Here is a 21,052-nt window from a genome sequence, read left to right on the forward strand (position 1 = left end):
GGGTTCCAGCAAAGTGTGTTACTTCTCAATTGCATGATAACCTGAAACAGTGTAATTTCATTGTAGTCAAATGAAACTATTCAGACATGCGGGTGAAAAGTAAAGGCCATTTCACACCGCAAGCTTGAGTGGCACGCGAGCAGCGCATATTTTTTTCCGGCATGATTGTTATCAAATGAATGCATTCACACTGGGAGCAAGAGCGTTGCGTGAGCATCAAGCAGGAGCGTCACTTGAGCAACAGTGAACTGGGAATTTCAACGCAGATCCTATTTTCGCTGCGCTGCTCTGCTCGATTAAAATGAAAGCACACTTTTGATGGACAAAATAAATATGATTTCACACAAAAAGTGCTCAAAATGCACAGAATAAGCATGTCTAATGAGTTTGAACAAGAACTGGAGAATGTCAGAAAAGAAAATGAAGAATCAAAAATATTTATAGAAGACTTACCCATTTAAACTTGTTTTTAATTATTCAGTTTGGGTGAAAGTATGGTGTATTATAAAAAAACTAAAGTAAACTAGTCAGAAATTATGATATATAAACTTTCTTTTAGTTTATTATGTAATACACAGAAAGGTACCCTGGCTCTAGCACTACACAAATCAAACCCGAGTTTGCTTTCTATTAAACAGATGACGAAAACACAGTTCACCTCATTCGTGTGCAGCAATGGATGACACGAGGTTGAACATGGAGGTCGAGAAACACAAAGCGCTTTATGATCCTAAAAATAAATACTATAAGGATATAATACTAAAAGCCTGGGTTGAAGTTGCTTCTGCTATTTCTGCAGATGGTAAAACATCAATTTTATATTTAACTGTAATGTGTTTCATTTAAGGAAAGTTGACTACTAAATGTGTTTTTCTGGCGTTTCATCCAAACATATCATCATTCACCATGTATCCCAATGTATTGAGTATTTTATTAAGCTCTGTGTAGCTTTGGAGCTGCTGCTGTGACGCTGTACAAGTGCTTCCAGTGTGAATACTCTTGCGAGTCTGCAGCAGCGACGTAGTTACGCTGACACGAAGCTCAAGCTTGCTGTGTGAAATGGCCCTAAAAGCGGTGGTTGAAAAGTAAAAATATTGCAGACCTTTCTGAGTGGTGCAGATTCTCTGGTGTCATACAAGACAATACTTCTGTCTGATGCGCAGCTGGCGAGAAGTTCAGTCTGCAAAGGACAAAGGGACAATTTACTAGTGATAAAACTATAAGTTAAAGAAATGTGACATTTGGTGTCAAAACTACTCAATTACTTCCATCACCCCGACTTGGATGGTAAAAACTAGGGCTGGGTATTGACACAAATTTCATGCTTCGATTCCGTTTCGATTTTTTGTATATATACATACATAGAGTGGCATGAAAAAGTATGTGAACCGCTTGCAGAATCTGTGAAAATGGGAATCATTTTAACTAAATAAGAGGGATCATACAAAATGCATGCTATTTTTTATTTAGTACTGTCCTGAATAAGATATTTTACTTTTTTTTTTTACATATAGTCCAAAAGACAAAAAAATAGCTGAATTTATTAAAATAACCCAGATAAAAAGTTTATGAACCATTGATTCTTAGTGCTGGGTGTCGTTCCATGGATGATCCACAGCAATTTTTTTGTCTTGTGGACTATATGTAAACATTTTTAATGTAAAATATCTTATTCAGGACAGTACTAAATAAAAAATAACATGCATTTTGTCTGATCCCTCTTATTTAGTTAAAATTATTCCCATTTTCACAGATTCTGCAAGCGGTTCACATACTTTTTCATGCCACTAATAAATATAATATATATATATATATATATATTAGGGGTGTAACAGGACACGTATTCGTACTGAACCGTTTCGGTACAGGGCTTTCGGTTCGGTGCGCATGTGTAACGAACGGTTCAGAATGCAATCTTTAACAGTTAACAGTCGACTTGTTTTAAGCACGGAACACACTTCAATCCTAGTTGCCAATCGAACATAACGTATTCAGTCCATTTCATCACGAATTTCAAACAATAAATGCCGTTTTGACGCTCTTTAATGTGACGACTGATCACTGTATAGGCGCATCAATTCAAGTGTGAAGTGCGAGTGAACGCGATTATCTCTTCCAGAAGAATAAACATGAATTAATATCTTAAGGTATGTTGAGGAAAACACTTACTGAAACATATCATATGTCGTGTAATCGCTCAGTGTTTCAACCGTGGAAAGACGTCAAACAGCTTGTAAACAATGTCACGCAGCATCATTTACCTCAGAAGTCATTCAGTGTCCACAGCTGTTAGTTCACTAGAGAGATTAACTCTTTCACTAAATATATGCACAATATTAGCCTATATATATATATATATATATATATATATATATTCTACTTAACATCTTAGTGATGTCTTGATTATTTAATGTATGTTTATATAAATCTGTCATGAAAATGATAGCCACTGTGTATAAATGATTATATTTCAACAACGTTTCTAATTTTATAATTAGATTTAGGAGTTAATGCAAAAACTGCCTTATGTGAAGTTTACATGTTTGCACGCAATGTGTTAATTGAGAGTTGATTATTATATCTAAACATGAATATCAGCTGAATATAGGCTCATAGTTTGGGCTCTGTTGTTAACCTTTAATATTATAGTAATAATGTGCAAGTAAGGGCTCCCTATATAGTTTACATAAATATCTTTAAGAAACTTTTAGTTATAATCGAATTAATTTAAGGTCAGACAATTTTTTTTCAGTAAACCACTGTTTAATAAAAAGATAAATAAAAATAATTTTTTTAAAACTGCTGTACCGAACCCGTACCGAACAGTGACTTCAAAACCGAGGTATGTACCGAACCGTCAGTTTTGTGTACTGTTACACCCCTAATATTATATATATATATTTATTATACAATTTTCTCAAGAAAAACAAAACAAAAGTTCACTCAACTAATGCTGTAAACTATAGGCTACATGGGAGTCAGTTGCTATAATATTGAAGGTTAAAACTAACTGATTTGTATGCAAAACACTTAAATTTCACTCAAGGAAGTTTGTATAAAAATAAAAAATTATAATACTAATGAATACTAATACTAACAATTACATACTGTTTCTACTCCAATTCGTTGTTTTAAATATAAACATTTAAATGGCTGTCATAAAAACCTGAAGGATTTACATGCATTAAATATTGAAGAACATTAAAAATGATAATGAATATTGCGCACACATTTATCAAAATGCATTTTTCTAGCTGACTAACGAGTTTATGGTCACTGGATATGTTTTTTTCTGAGGTAAATGTGAAGTTACGTGACATTGTTCACAAACTGTTTTATTGACGTCTTTCCGTGGTTGAAACCCTGATTGAGCGATTGCATGAGACATGATACAGATTTCGGTAAGTTGTACTGTATCTTTTAACATGCTTTAGATGTTCATACATGTTTACTTCGCTCTGTAACTGGTGTTAAAGCGGAGATGGTCCATTCACGTGAACTACAGCGATCTGTTAAGTCACATTGCTCCGTTCATTCATCAACTGAAAACAGGATGACTAATCGATTCTTGGGATTTACGAATCGATATTGGTTCGTAAAAATGAGAATCGATTAAAATCAACTATTTCAAACCTCCCTATTTTGCCTCATATAACAGAGCGCTTGAGAACAGCGCTGTATTATGGTGGTCACCATTGTAAAGCTGCTTTGAAACAATACATTATTAATGTCCACAGATTTAAACTGAAATTAAATTGAATTTGTTGATCACCTCCACGGGGTTGTAGCGTACGCAGCTGAAGCTGTCCACACCCCAGCTGAAGGAGCGGATGGGACTGCTTCTCTGCTCATCCCAGATATCCACAGTCTGCCCACAGGTTGCGAACGTGCCCTCCCTATGATGGTGGTCAATGCCAGTGAACACCGCCTGCAAAACACATCAGGCCTGTTAGAAGCTGAAAACATGAGCTGACCACCTAAAGTAAAGGACCCTTAAAAGTATGTGCATATGAATAAGTATGACTAAAACAATTTTATTTAGTGGAAAACATTGTGAGAAATCATATCTTAACTATCCGCTGATAATATTTGTATACATTATATAAGCCTTTCTGCATAGTATAACATACACATAATTAGGGATGCACGATATAGCGGCCACTATATCAGTATGGGATTGGGCCGATATATGTTCATTTTTAATGTTACGTTATCGGCTTGATAAGAACATTTGGCCAATATATTAACGCCGATAAATAATTAATTATTTCTTTCAGCTAAGACACTTTAGATGTGAACTGTTCGCCATGATGGTTTTTATTTGCTTGAAATATGATTGGAATCACAAAAAGGAAAATACAGTTAAGTGCAACATTATAATTGAGTGCTTGGGACATGTGTTTATGGCGAGATTTTTGTTTTTGTAATGAGGCTCTCAAGTTATATAAAAAAATGTAGATTTATCGGCCAATATATTGGTTATCAGCTTCAAATATAAAGAATTATCGGTATCAGCAATATTTGTGTGTGCTATACATATAAATACACATATGTAAGCTGAAACTGTACCTTCCCCAGAATTGTGTTTATTGGTTCCTCCCGAACTCCATATCCTGGTGCTTCCATGTTCCACTGTTTGATGGTCTTGTCATCTCCTACCTATTTCAGAGAATAACATAACGACACATTCACTTACTAACTGGACTGTCTTCATCTATATTAATGCCTCAACAGGAAGAATATGGAATGTGCAGGGTTAAAATACCGTGAAAAAGGAGGTGCCACAAAAGCGGGAGCACATTCCTCGTACAAATCCTTCATGAGCCTGGACTGTCCTCAAACACTCCCGCTTAGGAAGGTTCCACACTTTCACCTGTCAGAAAAGAATAATGAATCCACTGATTCATTCATCTTAAATATAGATGGTCGTTTGCACACTCCTTTGACATACTGGGCAAAGTAACTGCAAAATTTAAGCTCATTCTATGTGCTCCTGGTCTTGTTGTTTACTGTATTATTGAATGTTGGGTATGTACGTTGTTCTTGTATGGTAACTGAAAACACTTTGCTAGAACATGCACAATGAAAGAGTCTTAATACTCAATATCAAGGTAAAGGCTTTACCTCCCCATCACAGGCACCAGACAGGACTGTTGAAAGGCTTTTGGCGTGTTTGACGATACAGCTGATGCCATCTCTGTGCCCATCTAGTGAAGCCACAAAGGGTTTGGCGAACACCCTCTCAAGTTTAGTGGCATTAAGGGCTCTCGTATATTCCCTGGGCACCTCAAAAGGATGCAGGGTCGGGTCATAATTCCTAGGCACTAGATAGGGAACATACTACAGTTAGTTTACTTCCTAATACGCCAGGTTCATATAACGTTAATCACTTGTTTACATACCTTTCTGTATATCTCTGGTTGTCTCGCGAACATAGTCGTCCGGGTTTCTACAAAGCACTTTAACTTTCATCCCACCGGATTATAAAATTAAACCCCAAAATCTTGATCAAATCTGTAGCGTTCAGAGAAAAGTAGGACCATGTGTTTGTATGACGTAGCGCGCATTAATGTGACGTCAAACATCCGGGTGCTGCGAAGATAGAAAGATAAATTAGTTTTAAAAATACTTTTGTAATTTTCAAAATAAACATTTGCTTTTCGTTAGTGTTAAATGATGCTCTATATTAAATAAAAATAGTGACTAATTTATTATTAAAAAAATATCGGTCACGCAAACGGCGTTGTCACGTGGTACAAGTTGTTTTTCTAAGCGCTGTAACATGATTGACCAAACACAGTCGTTTGTTGAAGACATAGGCGGTTTAAACATATATATTAAAATGCGTTTTTAAGAATCAGTTTAATTTTTTTTATCTGAAATAACTAATTAAGTTTAGCACAAAAAAAATCGTTCTGCGACTCAAATGCTCAAATGAGGATTTGGCTTTTTGAGCCACTGTGCGCCCTCTAGAGGCAAAACATTTATGTCTCATTGGATTGTGAATTCAGTCAAGTACAGCTTGCTTCTCGTGAAAGGATATTACGTTTTGATAAACGAACAAATAAACGAAGTTATCGCCTTTTCGTTGGATTCCTGCATGTTACTGTAATGCGCGGTTGCTGTGGCGATCACGTGATCCATCGCGCGTTTCACGAGTGTGTGAGGAGAGTCTGCAGAGGCTGACGCGCGTGTTTTCATCATGGAGATTCTGGGCAGCACTTTTGACGATTCTGTGTTTGAGGAATCACGGAACAGAGTCTCAGCTGCTCTGCCCACATACGAGCCCAAACTCTGCGAACCTCTGGTAGGTATCGCACTGAACACTTACAAGAAACTATTGATACCATGCCACTCTATGTACATGGTATGCTACTTTCACTTCAAGTTACTTGAAAGTATGGTACCATGTTAGTATGGTATCAGATATACACAAATAATTTTGGTCAGCGATATTTAACCACAATATAATCATAAATGAAAGATGTGCTGATGTCAATGTAACGTACATATAACATTAGTTATAATTATATATGAGTTATGATAATTATCACATCACTAACGTATAATTATGCAGGTATGCAGATGTTAATGCGGAGTTCACACGGTCATGGAAAACCTGGGAATGCCAGGAAATGTCAGTGTGTGTGTATATATGTATGTATGTATATATATAATATACATACGCCTGGATATAATATACATTATACATGAAATCAGAAATCATTTGCTGATTTATCAATGTTGGAAACAGTTGTGATGCTTATTTTTTATAACCTATGCTACTTTTTCAGGATTCTTTAATGAATAACACATTAAAAAAAGAACAGCATTTATTTAAAATATACATCTTTTGTAACAATATACACTACCATTCAAAAGTTTGGGGTCATTGATTTTTTTTCTCTTTTTTTGAAATAAATTAATACTTTTATTCAGCAAGGATGTGTTAAATTGATAAAAAATGTATAGTAAAGTATTGTTAGATAGTAAAGATATCTATTTTGAATAAATGCTGTTCTTTTTAACTTTTTATTCATCAATGAATCCTTCAAACATTGATAATAGAGTCAGCATATTAGAATGATTTCTGAAGGGTTATTTGACAAATTCAGCTTTGCTTATATCATAAATTATATTTTAAAGTACATTAAAATATTACATTGTAATCATTTCACAATTTTGCAGTTTTTTTCTGTATTTTAGAACAAATAAATTCCTGCTTGAAGAGCATAATGTCAAAAATATTAAAAACAGTAGCCTAATGTTTCCAAACTTTTGACCGGTACTGTATATATCCTAGCATTTCTTGGCCTTCCCATACCCCTTACATCATAAATAAAATCCTTATCAGATAATCAGAAACCGAAAAGAGTTCCTTTTCAAGTATTCATTAAAAAACAACTTCTGACAGGTCACATTTTTCTTTGTTTTATTGTATCTAGTGGTTTTGTGCAGATGGAAATGTCGAGGATGCATTAGAAGAACAAAAATCCCTCAAGTTTCGAGGTGATCTGGCCTACAGGAGGAAACAGTATCAGGTATAAAGAGCTGAATTCAGCGTTTTCTCTCTCTATTATCTGATTCATAAGCTCATTTGTCAGTTGTGTCAATGACAGGCGGCTCTGGATGAGTATGCGTCCTGCCTCTCTCTGGTACCTGAAGGAAACACATCAGTGAAGAGAGATGTGCTGGAAGGGATCGCACGATGCTGCTGTCATCTGGGGAAAAAAGAAGAGGCTCTAAATGCCTGCGAGAAACTGGTAAATATCACTAACTACCATTTCTGTTGATCCCTTTGCTGATTTAGGGCGTGTTCACACTTGGCGTCTTTTTTAAAGCTGCCAGCGTCTGTTTTACATTATAATCCTATGGAGTAAACCATTTAAAAAAAAAAAAAAAAATTAAGTCCTGAGCGTTTTTTTTTTTAAACACCACAACGTCTTTTTCTGCTGCTCAAAGCGTCTTTTCAAGTTAAATAACGTTCAACTTTTCTGATATAAACGCCCTACGTCAAGCGCCTTTTTGACAGCTGACCAATGACAAGCGAGTAGGGAGACCTGTCGTTTCCATAAGAAGAAAAAAATGGAAAAGGTGCCCTTAGAATGACTTTTGTGAAGCGACATTGTCCTCCCTGTTAACTTCACTTGACATTTATCTCTGCACATCTTCCTCTTTTATTGACAGAGGTCAGAAGTATCCAACACCTGTCACCTCACCTGCGTCCTTCAGCTGGAACTGAGTATTCATGATCACTACAGGCAGCTGACGAACTGCATCTCCAGCCTGCAGCAGCTGGTCTGCCTTCATCCGTATCATCCGTGGCACTGGCTGAATCTGGCCATGAGCTTCCAGAGACTCCTGGAGTCTGATAGCTGTCCAGAGAGATCCAGCTCTGAGGAAGAACACAAAAAGCAGCGGGGGGGAAATAGCATTTTAGCACTAAAGACCATCATGTGCTTGATTAGAACAAGGTACGTCAACCACAAGAGAACTGGCTATTCATTTATTGACTTTGATGTTAAAGGTGGGGTAAGTGGCATTTCAAAACTGCTTTAGAAAAGTGTCTCGGGCCGAGTACCAAAACAAACTTATAGCCAATCAGCAGTAAGTGGCGTGTCTACTTATGACGGTGAGAGCGCTCATTATTCAAAAGACATGACACAGGACGGACATTAGCCGAGCGACGACAGATAAAAAAAAAAAAAACAAATGTGGAAGATATCTATGAAACAAAAGAAGGCTTAAGTATCAGCTTTCCAGCGCTGGAGAGAACTCAAGGAGCGAAGGCCGAGGTTGCTTTATTTCTTCTCGATAGGCGAGAAACATTGATTTTTTGTTTTGTTTCGCAGAACTAATATATGCTGTTTTTTGTTTGCCCTCATGTTTGCTTGCTTGTCCATTTTCAATCGTGTTGTCGTTCAATTCAGCTATGATAATTACCCATTCATTTCCACACCGTATAAGCCTGGAGCATCTAAACCTCGTTGCTGTGTTTCAAGCGTTAGCTCCCAAACTGTGTCCGAAAAGATATACTCTTAATATATGTTTGTTTCCTCTTTTCGTGATCGATGTAACCCTCTAATCTTACTCATGCTAATCGTGCTCATGCTATCGAGTTGTTCATGAGAACTGTGTTTGTGTTTTTGGGATGGAAGGGATGACTTTTTCACTGAACATTCGACCTGGATTACCATAGTAACACACATTGCTTTCACTTATTTATGACATCATACCCTCGGCCGGCTGGCTCAGCAGATTCCGCCATAGTTGTTGCCTGGGTTACGTATGTGTGGGGCGGAGCTATCAAAATAAGGGCGTGTTTGTTTTGGTGATTTGAAATCAGCATCGGTTACCAGAAAGCACTTACCCCACCTTTAACAAAATGAATTCAGTGCTGGGATTGTTCATCTTGTGATTTTCGTCAGGCTGCTAATGGAAATCCTGCGGATTCAGCAGTTCTCGTTCGTACTGGAGAACAGCCAGAGGGCTCTACAAGACATTGAGGAAGCTCTACATGCTCTGCAGCCAACGGAAAAAATTATTCAAACTATCTCTGAGGTCAGACAACTATAACCACTTTAAAAGGTTGGGTAGGCAATTGCAGAGTGGCTAGCAATAGCAAGTTAGCTTTGAAAACATAAGATCCAGCCCTCGCTTCAGAGCGTCTCCAAAGCCACCCCTCCTTCAAAATACATGAACGCACACAGCAGTTTGCAAAGCGTCATGAGACATGTTAAATTACCTCATGTCCTAAAGCACATAACATTACAATAATAATGAACATAAACAACTTAGAGCTCTTACTTGGACCACCTGACTGCTGCAGATTCATTTCTGCGTTGATTGTGTTGCCAGAGAAATGCATAAATCAGCTCAGAGTAGAATGTTTTGGTGGCTGCTGTTTCGGTCGCAGTGCTTGTTGACTGTCTGTCTACAACAGTGAACAATGAAACCCGCTAATGACGTGTGATGTCTGTGCGAAGGTATGGAAATACATAAGTTCAGGCAGGTAGGACATTGTATCATTGCACTTGGATCGAATTTGGTCCTCAGACTTCCACAGAAGATGTACACGTTTTAATATTTAGACCACTTCTATTATTGATCGCTTTTAGGATGTGAAGAGAGTTTCAACAAGTATAACAAAAAGTGTTTATGAAAACATTGCCTACCCTACCCTACCTCCAAAATGTATGTGTGTATATACACCGATCAGGCATAACATTATGACCCGTTGAGGCATGGACTCCACTAGACCCCTGAAGGTGTGCTGTGGTATCTGGCACCAAGAGGTTAGCAGCAGATCTTTTAAGTCCTGCCAGTTGTGAGGTGGGGCCACCATGGATCAGGCCTGCAGCACATCCCACAGATGCTCGATTGGATTGAGATCTGGGGAATTTTGAGGCCAAGTCAACACCTCAAACTCATTGTTGTTCATGGTGGAGCAATTTGAGCTACAGTAGCTTGTCTGTTTGATTGGACCACATGGGCCAGCCTTCACTCCCCACGTGCATCAATGAGTATTGGCCGCCCATGACCCTGTCGCTGGTTAACCCCTGTTCCTTCCTTGGGCCACTTTTGATAGATACTGACCTCTGCAGACCGGGAACACCCCACAAGAGCTGCAGTTTTGGAGATGCTTTGACCCAGTCGTTCAGCCATCACAATTTGGCCCTTGTCAAACTCGCTCAAATCCTTACACTTGTCTATTTTTCCTGCTTCTAACACATCAACTTTGAGGACAAAATGTTCACTTGCTGCCTAATATATTCCACCCACTAACAGGCGCTGTGATGAAGAGATTATCAGTGTTATTCACTTCCCCTGTCATAATGTTATGCCTGATTGGTGTATTTGAATGTTTCAGCACCCATCAATCCAGTCAAGTGATCCTTCAAAAATCATTCTAATATACTGATGCTATTTTATTTTGCTGATCTATTTGAATCATTTTAGGCAAATATTTAACCTTTTTTTTATCCAGTTATTTAATTTACAAAACAATGTTGTATTTATAAGATTTTAAAGAAAGTTTTATTTCTTTGAAATGTGTTCTGAATCAACGACTGGCTTGTGTTATGCATAAAACACAAGCCAGTTTATATATACACACACACAACACCCTAAAATCTTTGTTTTGAAAATCCACATTGGAACTGATTTTATTTATTCTGATCAATAACTAGGTGATGGCAGAAGACCTCAATCCGGAGAGAATGAGGGAGGAAAGCCAAGATGGAGAGAGTTTATCGGGCCTTTATATTAAAGACTTTGATGACCGGTGGTGGAACAAACTCCACACTAAACTGCAGGAGGAGACGGCAGCTTGATTTACTCACAGAAAGCTGGAGGAGACAAATGAATGATATGGATATTGTGATTGTACTTTAATAAATGTATATGTCTTCTTTTATTTGAGTTACATGCTTTTACGGTTACAAAGAACAATAAAGTTGAAATTCTTTAGATAAAGTTGCTACATCTGCTAATTCAAGCAATAAGCACATAAGAATTTACAGCATCACATTGTTTACAAAAACTAAGCATCGCAATAACCCGCTCTAGCTCCAGTGGGAACATCTGTTGATGTGATCGCCCTGTTTTGGGCGCCATGTTTGGCTTCTCATATTATAATCTTTGAAGAGGGGGGACTGACAAGCAATGGGATGATGAATTGTGTTCCTCCGTGGAAGCCATTGAAATCTTTGTGGTTCAGTGGATTCGCCTGGATAGCTGGTCTGTTTGACCAGGACAGGAGGTCTCTGGAAACTTGGGATACCTGATTTAAACCACTTCTGCTGTTGGTGGTCGGCTGTGTTTCCGGAAATTCCTGTTGGCCACGTTGGGATCTGGAGTCTCTCAAAGGGTAGGTGGAGATCAGCAGGATTTGATGTGTGCCAGATATATCCTGGCACTGGTTGAGAAAGTGCGTAGAGTCTGCGAAACTCCAGGTCGAAAGGTTTAACCCCGCTGCCTTTGAAGAGTACGGCCAAGCTTCTGTGCACCTGCCAGGACAGCCAGGTGAGACTGTGACAGGGTTAAAGAGGAATCAGTGAAAGAACTCACAACCAAGAGTTAGTTAAAGGTGAAGTTTCACCTTTCACCACATAGAGCGGTAATCAATATAAATGCATTGGCCCAACCCAATGCCCTGTTTACACCTGGTAGGCTGGTATTAAGAAGCGTTTTGGTCGATCGGATCCCAAGTGGACAGCGCTAAATACAGGTGTAAAAGGGGTCTAAAATGTTTTGAGCATGTCCACTTTCTCACTTCCAGAGAGAGTCGAAAATGCATTTGACTGGATTGCTTTTGTAGTGTAGATGCTCATGTGATTGAATGTGTTCGAACAGCCACAAAAGGCTTACTGACTTCACGTATAATAATTGTGGGAAGCACGCTAGCCAGCCAGGATTTAAACTTTGTTGGCTGGAAACCCAAGTTTGGTTTGAAGATGAAAAATGTAGGCTACCAAGCATAAAGTTCTCTCACCATTCCTGATTTCTAACACACACACAACATTCGGCTGGTCTTGCGTCTGTCAGAGCAGAAACCAAAGCTGATGCTTCCCGTGTGTTTTTCTGTTGTCTCCGGGCGCGTTCATTGCGTGAGCTTATTTCATCCATTAGATCGAAAGATCTGAAAAAACCTCATACATTTACCCGCTCATAGACCCTCCCCTTGAAGAAATCAGGACAGAAGTGGTTGAAAGTGGACAAAAGAGATGGATTAAAACGCCAGGTGAAAACAGGGCCCAACCCAAGTTTGAGGTGGGGTTACATGCTACAATGACAGATGAGTATTCGCAATTATTTATTTTTGCAATTGTTTGATGCTTGTGGTGCAGAAACTGACCACATCTAGTTGTAAATCTAAATGCTGTGATTGAAAAGTAAAGAGCTGCTACTTAAAAGGAAAAAAAAGATCTATATTTTATTACAATTCAAGCTTAAAATGTATATGAATGTATAAGGGCAAGTGTGTATGCTACTACATAATTGTATTTACTTGTGTTTTCGACTAATGCATTTCTAAAAAGTACTAATATTCTTGTATTATATTCTCTCAATTATTAAAAAAACAGCATGCAATTATAACTAGATTAAAGTTGCAAACTTTGGATGTTACCTGTATGAGCCGACCAGCACTTTTGTGCAGTCCACAATGATGAACTTCTCTTTCATCTGTCCAGTGAACTTTCTGCCCGATTTGGCACAATATGTCTCACCTTGAACGCTTCGAATGGACATTCTCTGTATGAGGAGATGAAGACAAAGAGTTAAACATACATGTAAGCACACTGCTGTAAATATATTGAACTCATCCACTTGTGTTTCTTTTCACAGAACTGACAGAAATGTTGCATACTCTCATTCCTGCGTAATAATCAAGGAACTTTGCTGCCGTCTCATGGGTGCAGCGGCGCAATGATATTACGCAGCGCCTGAAAATAGTCCCCAGTGCGCTCCCTGTGCAAGCAGGTTGTCATGTTGGTTATGTTGACAGAAGTTAGCCTTGTTTCAGGCGCTGCGTAATATCATTGCGCCTGCTGGTACGGCAGCAAAGTTCCTTGATTATTACGCAGGAAGGAACTTTTCATTTTCCATCAGTCTTAGTACACGATGTAACTACAGAAGAGTCAAGTTTTAAATAGGACAAACATTGAAACTCTTTGGTCATTTTTGAGCGAGATGCTAACGGTCTAATCAGATTCAATGATCTATGCTAAGCTATGCTAAAAGTGCTACCGCCAGACACGGAGATCGGCTGAATGGATTCGAAAACGGTTAAACTCTTTACGGAGCCTATTTTCCAAAAAAGTGGAGTGTTCCTTTAATGCAAATGTAAGGGCTCTGACTAGAATAGATAGAATCACTTACTGTAAGGTGTGACTTGTTGATTTTTACATTTTCACACATGTCCTGAAACAGCTGTAAATTGGTGTGGTCCAGAAGGAGATAGACATACACATTGCGCTTTCTCGTCGCCTCCAGTATGTCACAGAAAATCTCCACATCGCTGAATGTGTCCATAACGATCGCCAAAACCTTTGATGAGTGGAATTTAGGCAGCAAATGTTACATTGCAGTAGTGTGTTTTTAGACTGTTGCATAGTAAAAATATCAGGCACTTTCCACAAACAGGATAAAAAATAGGTTTAGTTTTTTTTTTTTTTTTTCATCAAATTAAAAGAGGTGCTTAAGCTTTAGAAAATATGGAGGTCAGATAAAAAAAATTCATGGTTCAAACAATTGAACAATTAGAAAACAAATGCATTATTATGAACAATTTGACAAATTCATGGAAATAAGTCTCATTTGTGTTTGTTGTGCAATTTTCTACCAATAAACAATCATCAAGATTAGACAGTCATAATTTATAATACATTTATTAAAGGGTTAGTTCACCCCCAAAAAGAAAATTCTGTCATACTCACCCTCAGTTCCTTCCAAAGCTGGAAGAGATTTGTTCATATTTGTAACACAAATTAAAAAATTTTTTCAAGAGCTTTCTGTCCTTCCATTGACCGGCAACTACCACTTTCAAGCTCCAGAAAGGTAGTAAAGACATTATTAAAGTAATCCATGTGACTTCAGTGGTTTATCCTCAATTTTATGACGCGACGCAAGTCCTTTTGCACAAATATATATATTTTTTTACAAAATATTAATCTCAAATACGCGTTCTCGCAACGTCTGCTCTCGTGTCAACACAACATGCATGCCTGGTGTTCTTGTGAATGCGAGTTAGAGATTCATATTTTGTAAATAAAGTGGTAAATTATATTTTTTTGCACAAACAAAGCACTCGTGTTATTTCATAAAATTGAGGATAAACCACCGGAGTCACATGGATTACTTAAATGATGTCTTTACTACCTTTCTGGGGCTTGAAAGTGGTAGTTGCGTAGCTGAAAGCTCTCAGATTCAATCAAAAAGATCTTCATTTGTGTTCAGAAGATGAGCGAAAGTCTTACGGGTTTGGAATGACATGAAAGGGAGTAAATGATGACAGAAGTTGCATTGCTGGGTGAACTAACCCTTTAATAAAAACATTAATATGATGGAGAACAGTTGCACAACAAACACTGAAAAAACATGCAATTTTTGCCACTAATACACAAAAGGTGAGACACCAAAGTGTACCATATTCACTGAAAGTGCTGTTTGTAATTGTTTGCATCTTCCTTGCATCACAAAATTAATATTTGAAACAATAATGGCAGTATACAATCTAAAAATGTTGCTATCAAACGACAGGTTCTTACTGTAGTTGCTTTCCTGATGAGTTCCCGCAGCAGGTCTTTCATGGAAGAGGATTTCACTGACTGGAAGAACACTTCCACACTAGGAATCCCTTGCAGATGGTAACTCCAGTCAGCCACCGGCCAGCCGTAGTCAAGAAGTGGAGGTTCACTCTCTGTGACTGCAGGAAAGTATGTCTCGGAAGAAACCGATGGAGAACTGGACATCTCTTCATCCCTGTCTGCCTCTTCGTCACCATTGAGAGGCTTTTTAATGTTGTGTAAGATGTATGTTTTCTCCTCCGCAGACAGAAAGTTTGCTTCATTCTCTTTGATCAGCACTTCCTGGTATCCATCAAGCCCTTTGTCCAAGAGAGCATCCATAGCGAGTCGTGTGCTTTCATTGTGACTCAGATCCACTGACGACACCTGAGCGTTTTGGTTTCTCATCTCCTGAACTCTTCTTCTCATTTTTCCCATCAGCTTCGACTTCAGGTAGCACCGCACAGACAATCCATTACTTTCAAGGTTCATGTTGATCGCATACGAGTCCTCTTGCCCACGCAGCTTTACTTTTTAGTCATCATTTGTGCTTCGCAAAGGCAAATGTTCATCCAGTCAGGTGATCATCAGATTATTCTGTGAGACGTTCATTCACTGTGCGTCTTTTTATCAGCAATGCAGGCATTTCACGGCACAATGAGCGTTTCTAAACCAATTAGTCATATTTTCATGATCTGTGAGCTTAAATGTGAACGTTAGTTCTGCCCTAAGGCTCTGGGGAAAGTAGTTTGTGGCTCCTCCTCAGATTAAAGGGAGCAAGTAGACGCATTCACAGATGGCTTCACCCGCAGGCATTGGTGGGTGGGGTCATGTAGTTAGTAGGTGAGGTGTTGAGTGAATAATGAGACTGAAGTTTCCATGTTACCCATCACAGAAATGAAATGGCGTGAGTGGCAGGGATGGAGATAGGTCTGTCAGATTCACTTCACACATGCTTCACTAGATTAGAGGAACCAATAGACCTGTTCTTGTTTTCTTGACTCACCTTACTTTATGTAACTGCGTAATGACTTTGTAGATGGAGCACTTGTGGTATTGAAAAATCCTTTTTGGTTATTTGGTCATTTATAAAGTAATTCTAAACCCCCTAAGTATAAAACTTCAGCATACATTTTCCAGCACTATTTGTGCTACATACATAAATGATAACTCAAAACATTGTGGCTTATTGAAGAAAGAGGCATTATTACGTATGATCAGAATTGTGATTAAACTAAACTAAAATAATAAAAAATATGGGCAAAATAAACCCAAGACATATCTATAGTCCAGAACATTTTACCAATATCATTAACGGGGAAGAAAAAATCCCATAGCTTGCAAAAAGTTGCAATATTTACAACCTTGCCTGATACGTAGCTATCGATTAAATAGTGCAAATCTGCTAGTGTGCAGGATTTTGTCCAAAATTTTTTGTTTAAATATAGATTTAAAACATTTGCCTAAACATAATAATTCAGGAAGTTGTGATTATCCTGAAAATTAAAAAAGTGAAAATAATTAACAGCACATGCAAAAACACTTTAGTTGCATCTGACTAGGGTGGTTCTCATATAGGGTTTAAATGTTTGGAGAGTGATGAGTAGTTAAACAAACAGGAAAACCTCCCATATAAAACATGCTTGAGCATGGGAATATATTGCTCTTTTTTTAATCTAATTTAATAAAGAATTAATTATTTACATGAATTTGCAAGAATCCGATCTTTTCCAGAAAACATCCCCATCCAATTGCTTTGATACATATCTGGCAAGAGCGACTTTCTTATGACTTGGAAAGGCTGAATTCAATGTCTCTTTTAGCTTGGGTAAGTCCAGGGTTTCTGGATGATGAGCAGACACCAGAAACAAGCTCTGCTGGAGACCCAGTTTACCCAAGACTGCCTCAGCCCATTGCCTCAACTCCACGACAGACTTTTCCTCAATCAAGTCCGCCATGGAAACCACCAGGTAGCACTCTTTCCCCAGGGAGGACGCTTGCTGCAACAACTGTATGGCTCCCAATCTAAGCCTTAAAGGAGACACCAGTATGTATACGTCACACAAAGCGAGCACAGATGCTACGTGTTGGGCTTCAGAAGCACTGGACACAGAGGACAGGCTGTCAAGATCACTTATTTTTCCAAGCCCTGGAAGGTCCCAAAGACGGATGTTGGGGGACTCAGGGTAGGGATACCCCACGGCCTCTTTGGTGATTTCAATGACACCGGTTGAGGCAGCTTGTTCATCACCATTCTCCAGGCCCAAGAGGGCATTGACCAGGCTGGAGCTGCCACAGCCTGTCTCACCCAGCACACCGATATCAAGACGGAAATGATCGAGAGCTGCGAGGATTGACTGAAGCTTGGATGGAGTGTCTGTGAGATCTCTTGGCTGTGAGAGCTTGGAGATCTGGTCAAGATCATCCTGGTTTATCTTCCTGGACCTCAAAGCAGTATAAACTACAATCCTGAGAAGCAAATGTAGTGAATTTTTTAGATAAATGTAGACAACTCCTATCCCAGTCAGACAGACCGAGAGAATTTGTTAGATAACAACTCATTTTCATGCTAGTTCAGGCTGTTTTATGACAACTAACAAAAGGGAGCTAGTGGACCAACAAAGATTTCATAATGAAGCTGGCTGAGTGAGGTAACTAGAAGCAAGTTAATAAGCCTACACACAGAGAAAAAGGGTGTCAAAATTGTCCCTATAGGGGTACAACAGCTTGTCACTGGGGCAGTACCCTTAAAAGTACATCTTTGTATCTTTTTACTCCTAAAAGGTGGATATTAGTACCTTAGAGCAGTGGTTCCCAACCACGTTCCTGGAGGACCCCCAACAGTGCACATTTTGGATGTGTCCTTTGTCTGACACACCCACATCAGGTCTTGGAGTAGCTACTAATGAGCTGATGACCTGAATCAGGTGTGTTTGATTGAGGAGACATGCAAAATGTGCACTGTTGGGGGTCCTCCAGGAACGTGGTTGGGAACCACTGCCTTAGAGTACAAATACGTACCTTAAGGTACCACTATAAACCTTTTTGTGGTAAAAAAGGTACAAATATGTCCTTTTAAAGGTACTGCCCCAGTGACAAGCTGTTGTACCCCTAAAGGGACAATTTTGACACCCTTTTTCTCAGTGTAGTAAGGGCACAAGCACACCAGCAGCCCATGTTGGAGACGCACGTCCTGATTTTGCAGAGTTAACCAACAAAACACGTTGACCCCGGGACTTGGGACGTGCGTAACCAGCAATGGAAGTCCTTTCAGTGAGGTTCAAATGGAAATTAATTTGTGTCACACGACAACATTTTAACAATTCATATTTTAAACACAAAGAAGTTGACTTACTGCGTGTCATCAGTCAGAAATTTAGGAACCCGAAGCTCCTTTGTAATCGCCACCAGAAACTGACTAAAAGCTTTCCTCCGAAGCTCAGGCAGGGCTTCAGCAAGCACCTCGGCAATATCCTTCATCTTCACTAACTCTGGATCTTGGGATGCGTCAGAAGGACTCTGGCCATCTGTTGAATCAGCCATCTCTCCATATGCTTCTTTCCTTCTCTTCTGCAACTCCAGTTTGCGAGCTCTCATTCGCTCCCAGGCGCAGGTCATGCACGGCCCTGTAGGCTTCTCCTCGACCACGTCCCAGTCATGCTCAGCTTGAACCAGAAAAAAAGACTGATCTCTGTCCTGCAATTCCATTCTGAGCCACATGTGGTCCTCCTTGTGCCGTTCTTTAGTGAGAACCACCAGAACATCGTAGCATGTGGAGTCATACTGCTGGTTGGTCTGCTTGATAATGGAATTTGAAGTTGGATGGCCCTGCACAGTCCATACACGAACATTTGGGATTTGACGGTGTAAAATCACAGAGTTGAAATCAGGATTGCCACTCCCTATATATTCTCTATGCTCCGATATCCGTACACGTTTCCTCCTGCTGCTCTGGTGATTAGTATTTAACTTAGACTTTATACTATGTTCCTCATCTTCACTTTCATCTTCTTCCCAGTCTTCTGCTTCGTCCTCATCGGTTTCTTCTTCCTCTTCATCATCAGATTCCCATTCCTCCTCTTCAATTTCCTCATCCGGCCCACAGATTGCAGAAGCCAGCTGAGCATTCGCCTCCTGGGTTCCTCCGGTCACAGCGATATCTAAAGGAAAATGCTCAAATAGTTGTAGAGCCGCCACCAGCCTATTTTCGAATCCAGGTGCCCTGAAGGAAAACCTCCATGGGGCAAGCAAATATTTCACTTTTTCATTTGGAACTTTTTCTTCCATCTTCAATTTTACCCTGAAACAAAATTTTTTTAATAAGAATTCATAATATAGCTTACATTAGCTAGACTTTGTACCTACTGCTAACACCAATGGTATAAGGTAGAGGTGGGAATAGTTTGGTACGATTAGTAGAGGTCACGATTCAATTCAAAATTTTGAATCAAAATTTGATTCAATATATGCATAGATAAAATTTTCGTTTCCAATTTGATTGTGCTAGACAGTTTAATAGAATCTTGAAGAAAAAAATCCCACTGAATTACATTTATTTTTCTTCCCATTTTAGTCAACCCAACATTATTATTAAGCTGACTCCAATCATTACACACGTCTGTAATAAAGCAAGGCAATTTAATTATTTTTTTATATAAAAAATAGGACACAACAGGACAAATACAATTGGAAAAAAAATAAAAAATTAAATAAACTTAAGTTTTTCAAGTACAGTAGCCTAGGTTTAACATGTACTGTAAGAAATACTACAGAAATATATAATAATCAAATGTAGAAAATAAAACACTGTATAGTCTTCACTGTATGAAATAAATATAAATGTATTCATATTAAAGATACGAAAGTGATTCGGTCAAAAGCAGCGAGTGATTTTTTGATTGAACATTAATGAAACTGACAGCAACAGTTTGGCTGCTGTCCCTTCTTAGAATAAATGCACGGATCGAATATACTGTTACACAACCGCCTTCGTTCGCGTAGGACATAACAGACTGTATTTACATAAATAGGCTACTCCACACGATGTGCATTTTGACATAAATCTGTGTAAATGTATTTGACCATGCAAGCACAATAAGCAGTGAAAGAGAACTGAATTCGGTGGCATCTGTGCTCATAATAACGAGCATAATAACACTAACGTGTCAGTCACTTTAAGTAGTACTGCGAAGTAAAACATTTGTGAATCGATGCGAATCGGTAAAAGATAGAATTGCAATTCATATGTGAATCGATGTTCCCCCACCCCCACTATACAGGCCTAATGAATACATTTGACAAATAGTGTTCACAGATAAAATATGGTCAACATAACATAATACAGTATTCAACTCACCTGTTCTCGAACAATAAAAGAGCTGCAAAAGTGTGTCCTCGGTCCTTAAGTCCTCATGGATAAGTGTTTGCAGGACAGTCAACTGCGCTTAAGTCAACACTTTGTTTGACAAGTTTTCAAGACGACATTGTAAACAGTTCTCAGGGCGTTTAAGTTTGGTATACTTAATCTCGGTTTACTTAAGTTAACCCATTTATTCCCACAATTTTGTAAAATTCTGACTGAACTTTCCGTTTGAAACCTAGCATATACAGACCAATGTTTTAGGAGAGGTAGAGTTCACAAACCCACCACAGAATTTGAAGTCTTTATAACTCTAAACATTATATTTCTCCCTTAAAGCTAAAGATTAATTCGATTTTTACATTTTTGTGGAAAATGTGAGTGATGATTGTTCATGCAAATGTTG

The 21,052-nt window shown here is 38.7% G+C and overlaps 4 protein-coding genes across 6 annotated transcripts in view; 1 reads left to right on the forward strand and 3 right to left on the reverse strand.

Annotated features, from left to right (window-relative positions):
- The window catches only part of dcaf13 (ddb1 and cul4 associated factor 13), a 19,068-nt gene extending 13,065 nt beyond the window's left edge, over nt 1-6,003 (reverse strand). The window contains exons 1-7 of the mRNA XM_079837151.1: nt 5,403-6,003; nt 5,125-5,324; nt 4,766-4,873; nt 4,570-4,659; nt 3,773-3,928; nt 1,103-1,180; nt 1-41 (exon numbers count right to left, since the gene is read on the reverse strand). The exon at nt 1-41 is cut by the window's left edge and continues 42 nt beyond it. Of these exons, the coding sequence (XP_079693277.1) occupies nt 1-41; nt 1,103-1,180; nt 3,773-3,928; nt 4,570-4,659; nt 4,766-4,873; nt 5,125-5,324; nt 5,403-5,472 (743 nt within the window). The 5' untranslated portion in view covers nt 5,473-6,003. The remainder of the gene's footprint in view (nt 42-1,102; nt 1,181-3,772; nt 3,929-4,569; nt 4,660-4,765; nt 4,874-5,124; nt 5,325-5,402) is intronic.
- Nucleotides 5,751-11,471, forward strand: cUnh8orf76 (chromosome Un C8orf76 homolog). 2 transcript variants are annotated; one of them, XM_079837158.1, is made up of 6 exons: nt 5,751-6,307; nt 7,446-7,541; nt 7,620-7,763; nt 8,188-8,474; nt 9,429-9,561; nt 11,190-11,470. In XM_079837158.1, exons 1-6 carry the CDS (start codon nt 6,203-6,205, stop codon nt 11,331-11,333), a joined length of 909 nt encoding a protein of 302 aa, XP_079693284.1. In that variant the 5' UTR covers nt 5,751-6,202; the 3' UTR covers nt 11,334-11,470. The 2 variants fall into 2 exon arrangements, 1 of the variants encoding a protein (XP_079693284.1); XR_013818050.1 differs by having other exon boundaries at nt 5,973-6,307; nt 9,429-10,986; nt 11,102-11,471.
- Nucleotides 11,365-16,998, reverse strand: fam83a (family with sequence similarity 83 member A). Of its 2 annotated transcripts, none has more exons than XM_079837152.1 (4): nt 15,270-16,998; nt 13,882-14,049; nt 13,130-13,254; nt 11,365-12,030 (listed from the first exon to the last, which is right to left on the reverse strand). In XM_079837152.1, the coding sequence occupies exons 1-4, from the start codon at nt 15,777-15,779 to the stop codon at nt 11,565-11,567; spliced, it is 1,269 nt and encodes a 422-aa protein (XP_079693278.1). In that variant the 5' UTR covers nt 15,780-16,998; the 3' UTR covers nt 11,365-11,564. The 2 variants fall into 2 exon arrangements, with proteins under 2 accessions (XP_079693278.1, XP_079693279.1); XM_079837153.1 differs by having other exon boundaries at nt 11,366-12,008; nt 15,270-16,446.
- On the reverse strand, nt 16,852-19,695 carry LOC307138666 (uncharacterized protein). The gene is made up of 2 exons (XM_079837150.1): nt 18,643-19,695; nt 16,852-17,756 (listed from the first exon to the last, which is right to left on the reverse strand). Exons 1-2 carry the CDS (start codon nt 19,572-19,574, stop codon nt 16,988-16,990), a joined length of 1,701 nt encoding a protein of 566 aa, XP_079693276.1. The 5' UTR covers nt 19,575-19,695; the 3' UTR covers nt 16,852-16,987.
- Nucleotides 19,696-21,052: the final 1,357 nt, after the last annotated feature.

This window comes from Gobio gobio (genome assembly GCF_949357685.1).
Source record: "Gobio gobio genome assembly, chromosome: 15".
In the NCBI taxonomy this organism is placed as follows: domain Eukaryota; kingdom Metazoa; phylum Chordata; class Actinopteri; order Cypriniformes; family Gobionidae; genus Gobio; species Gobio gobio.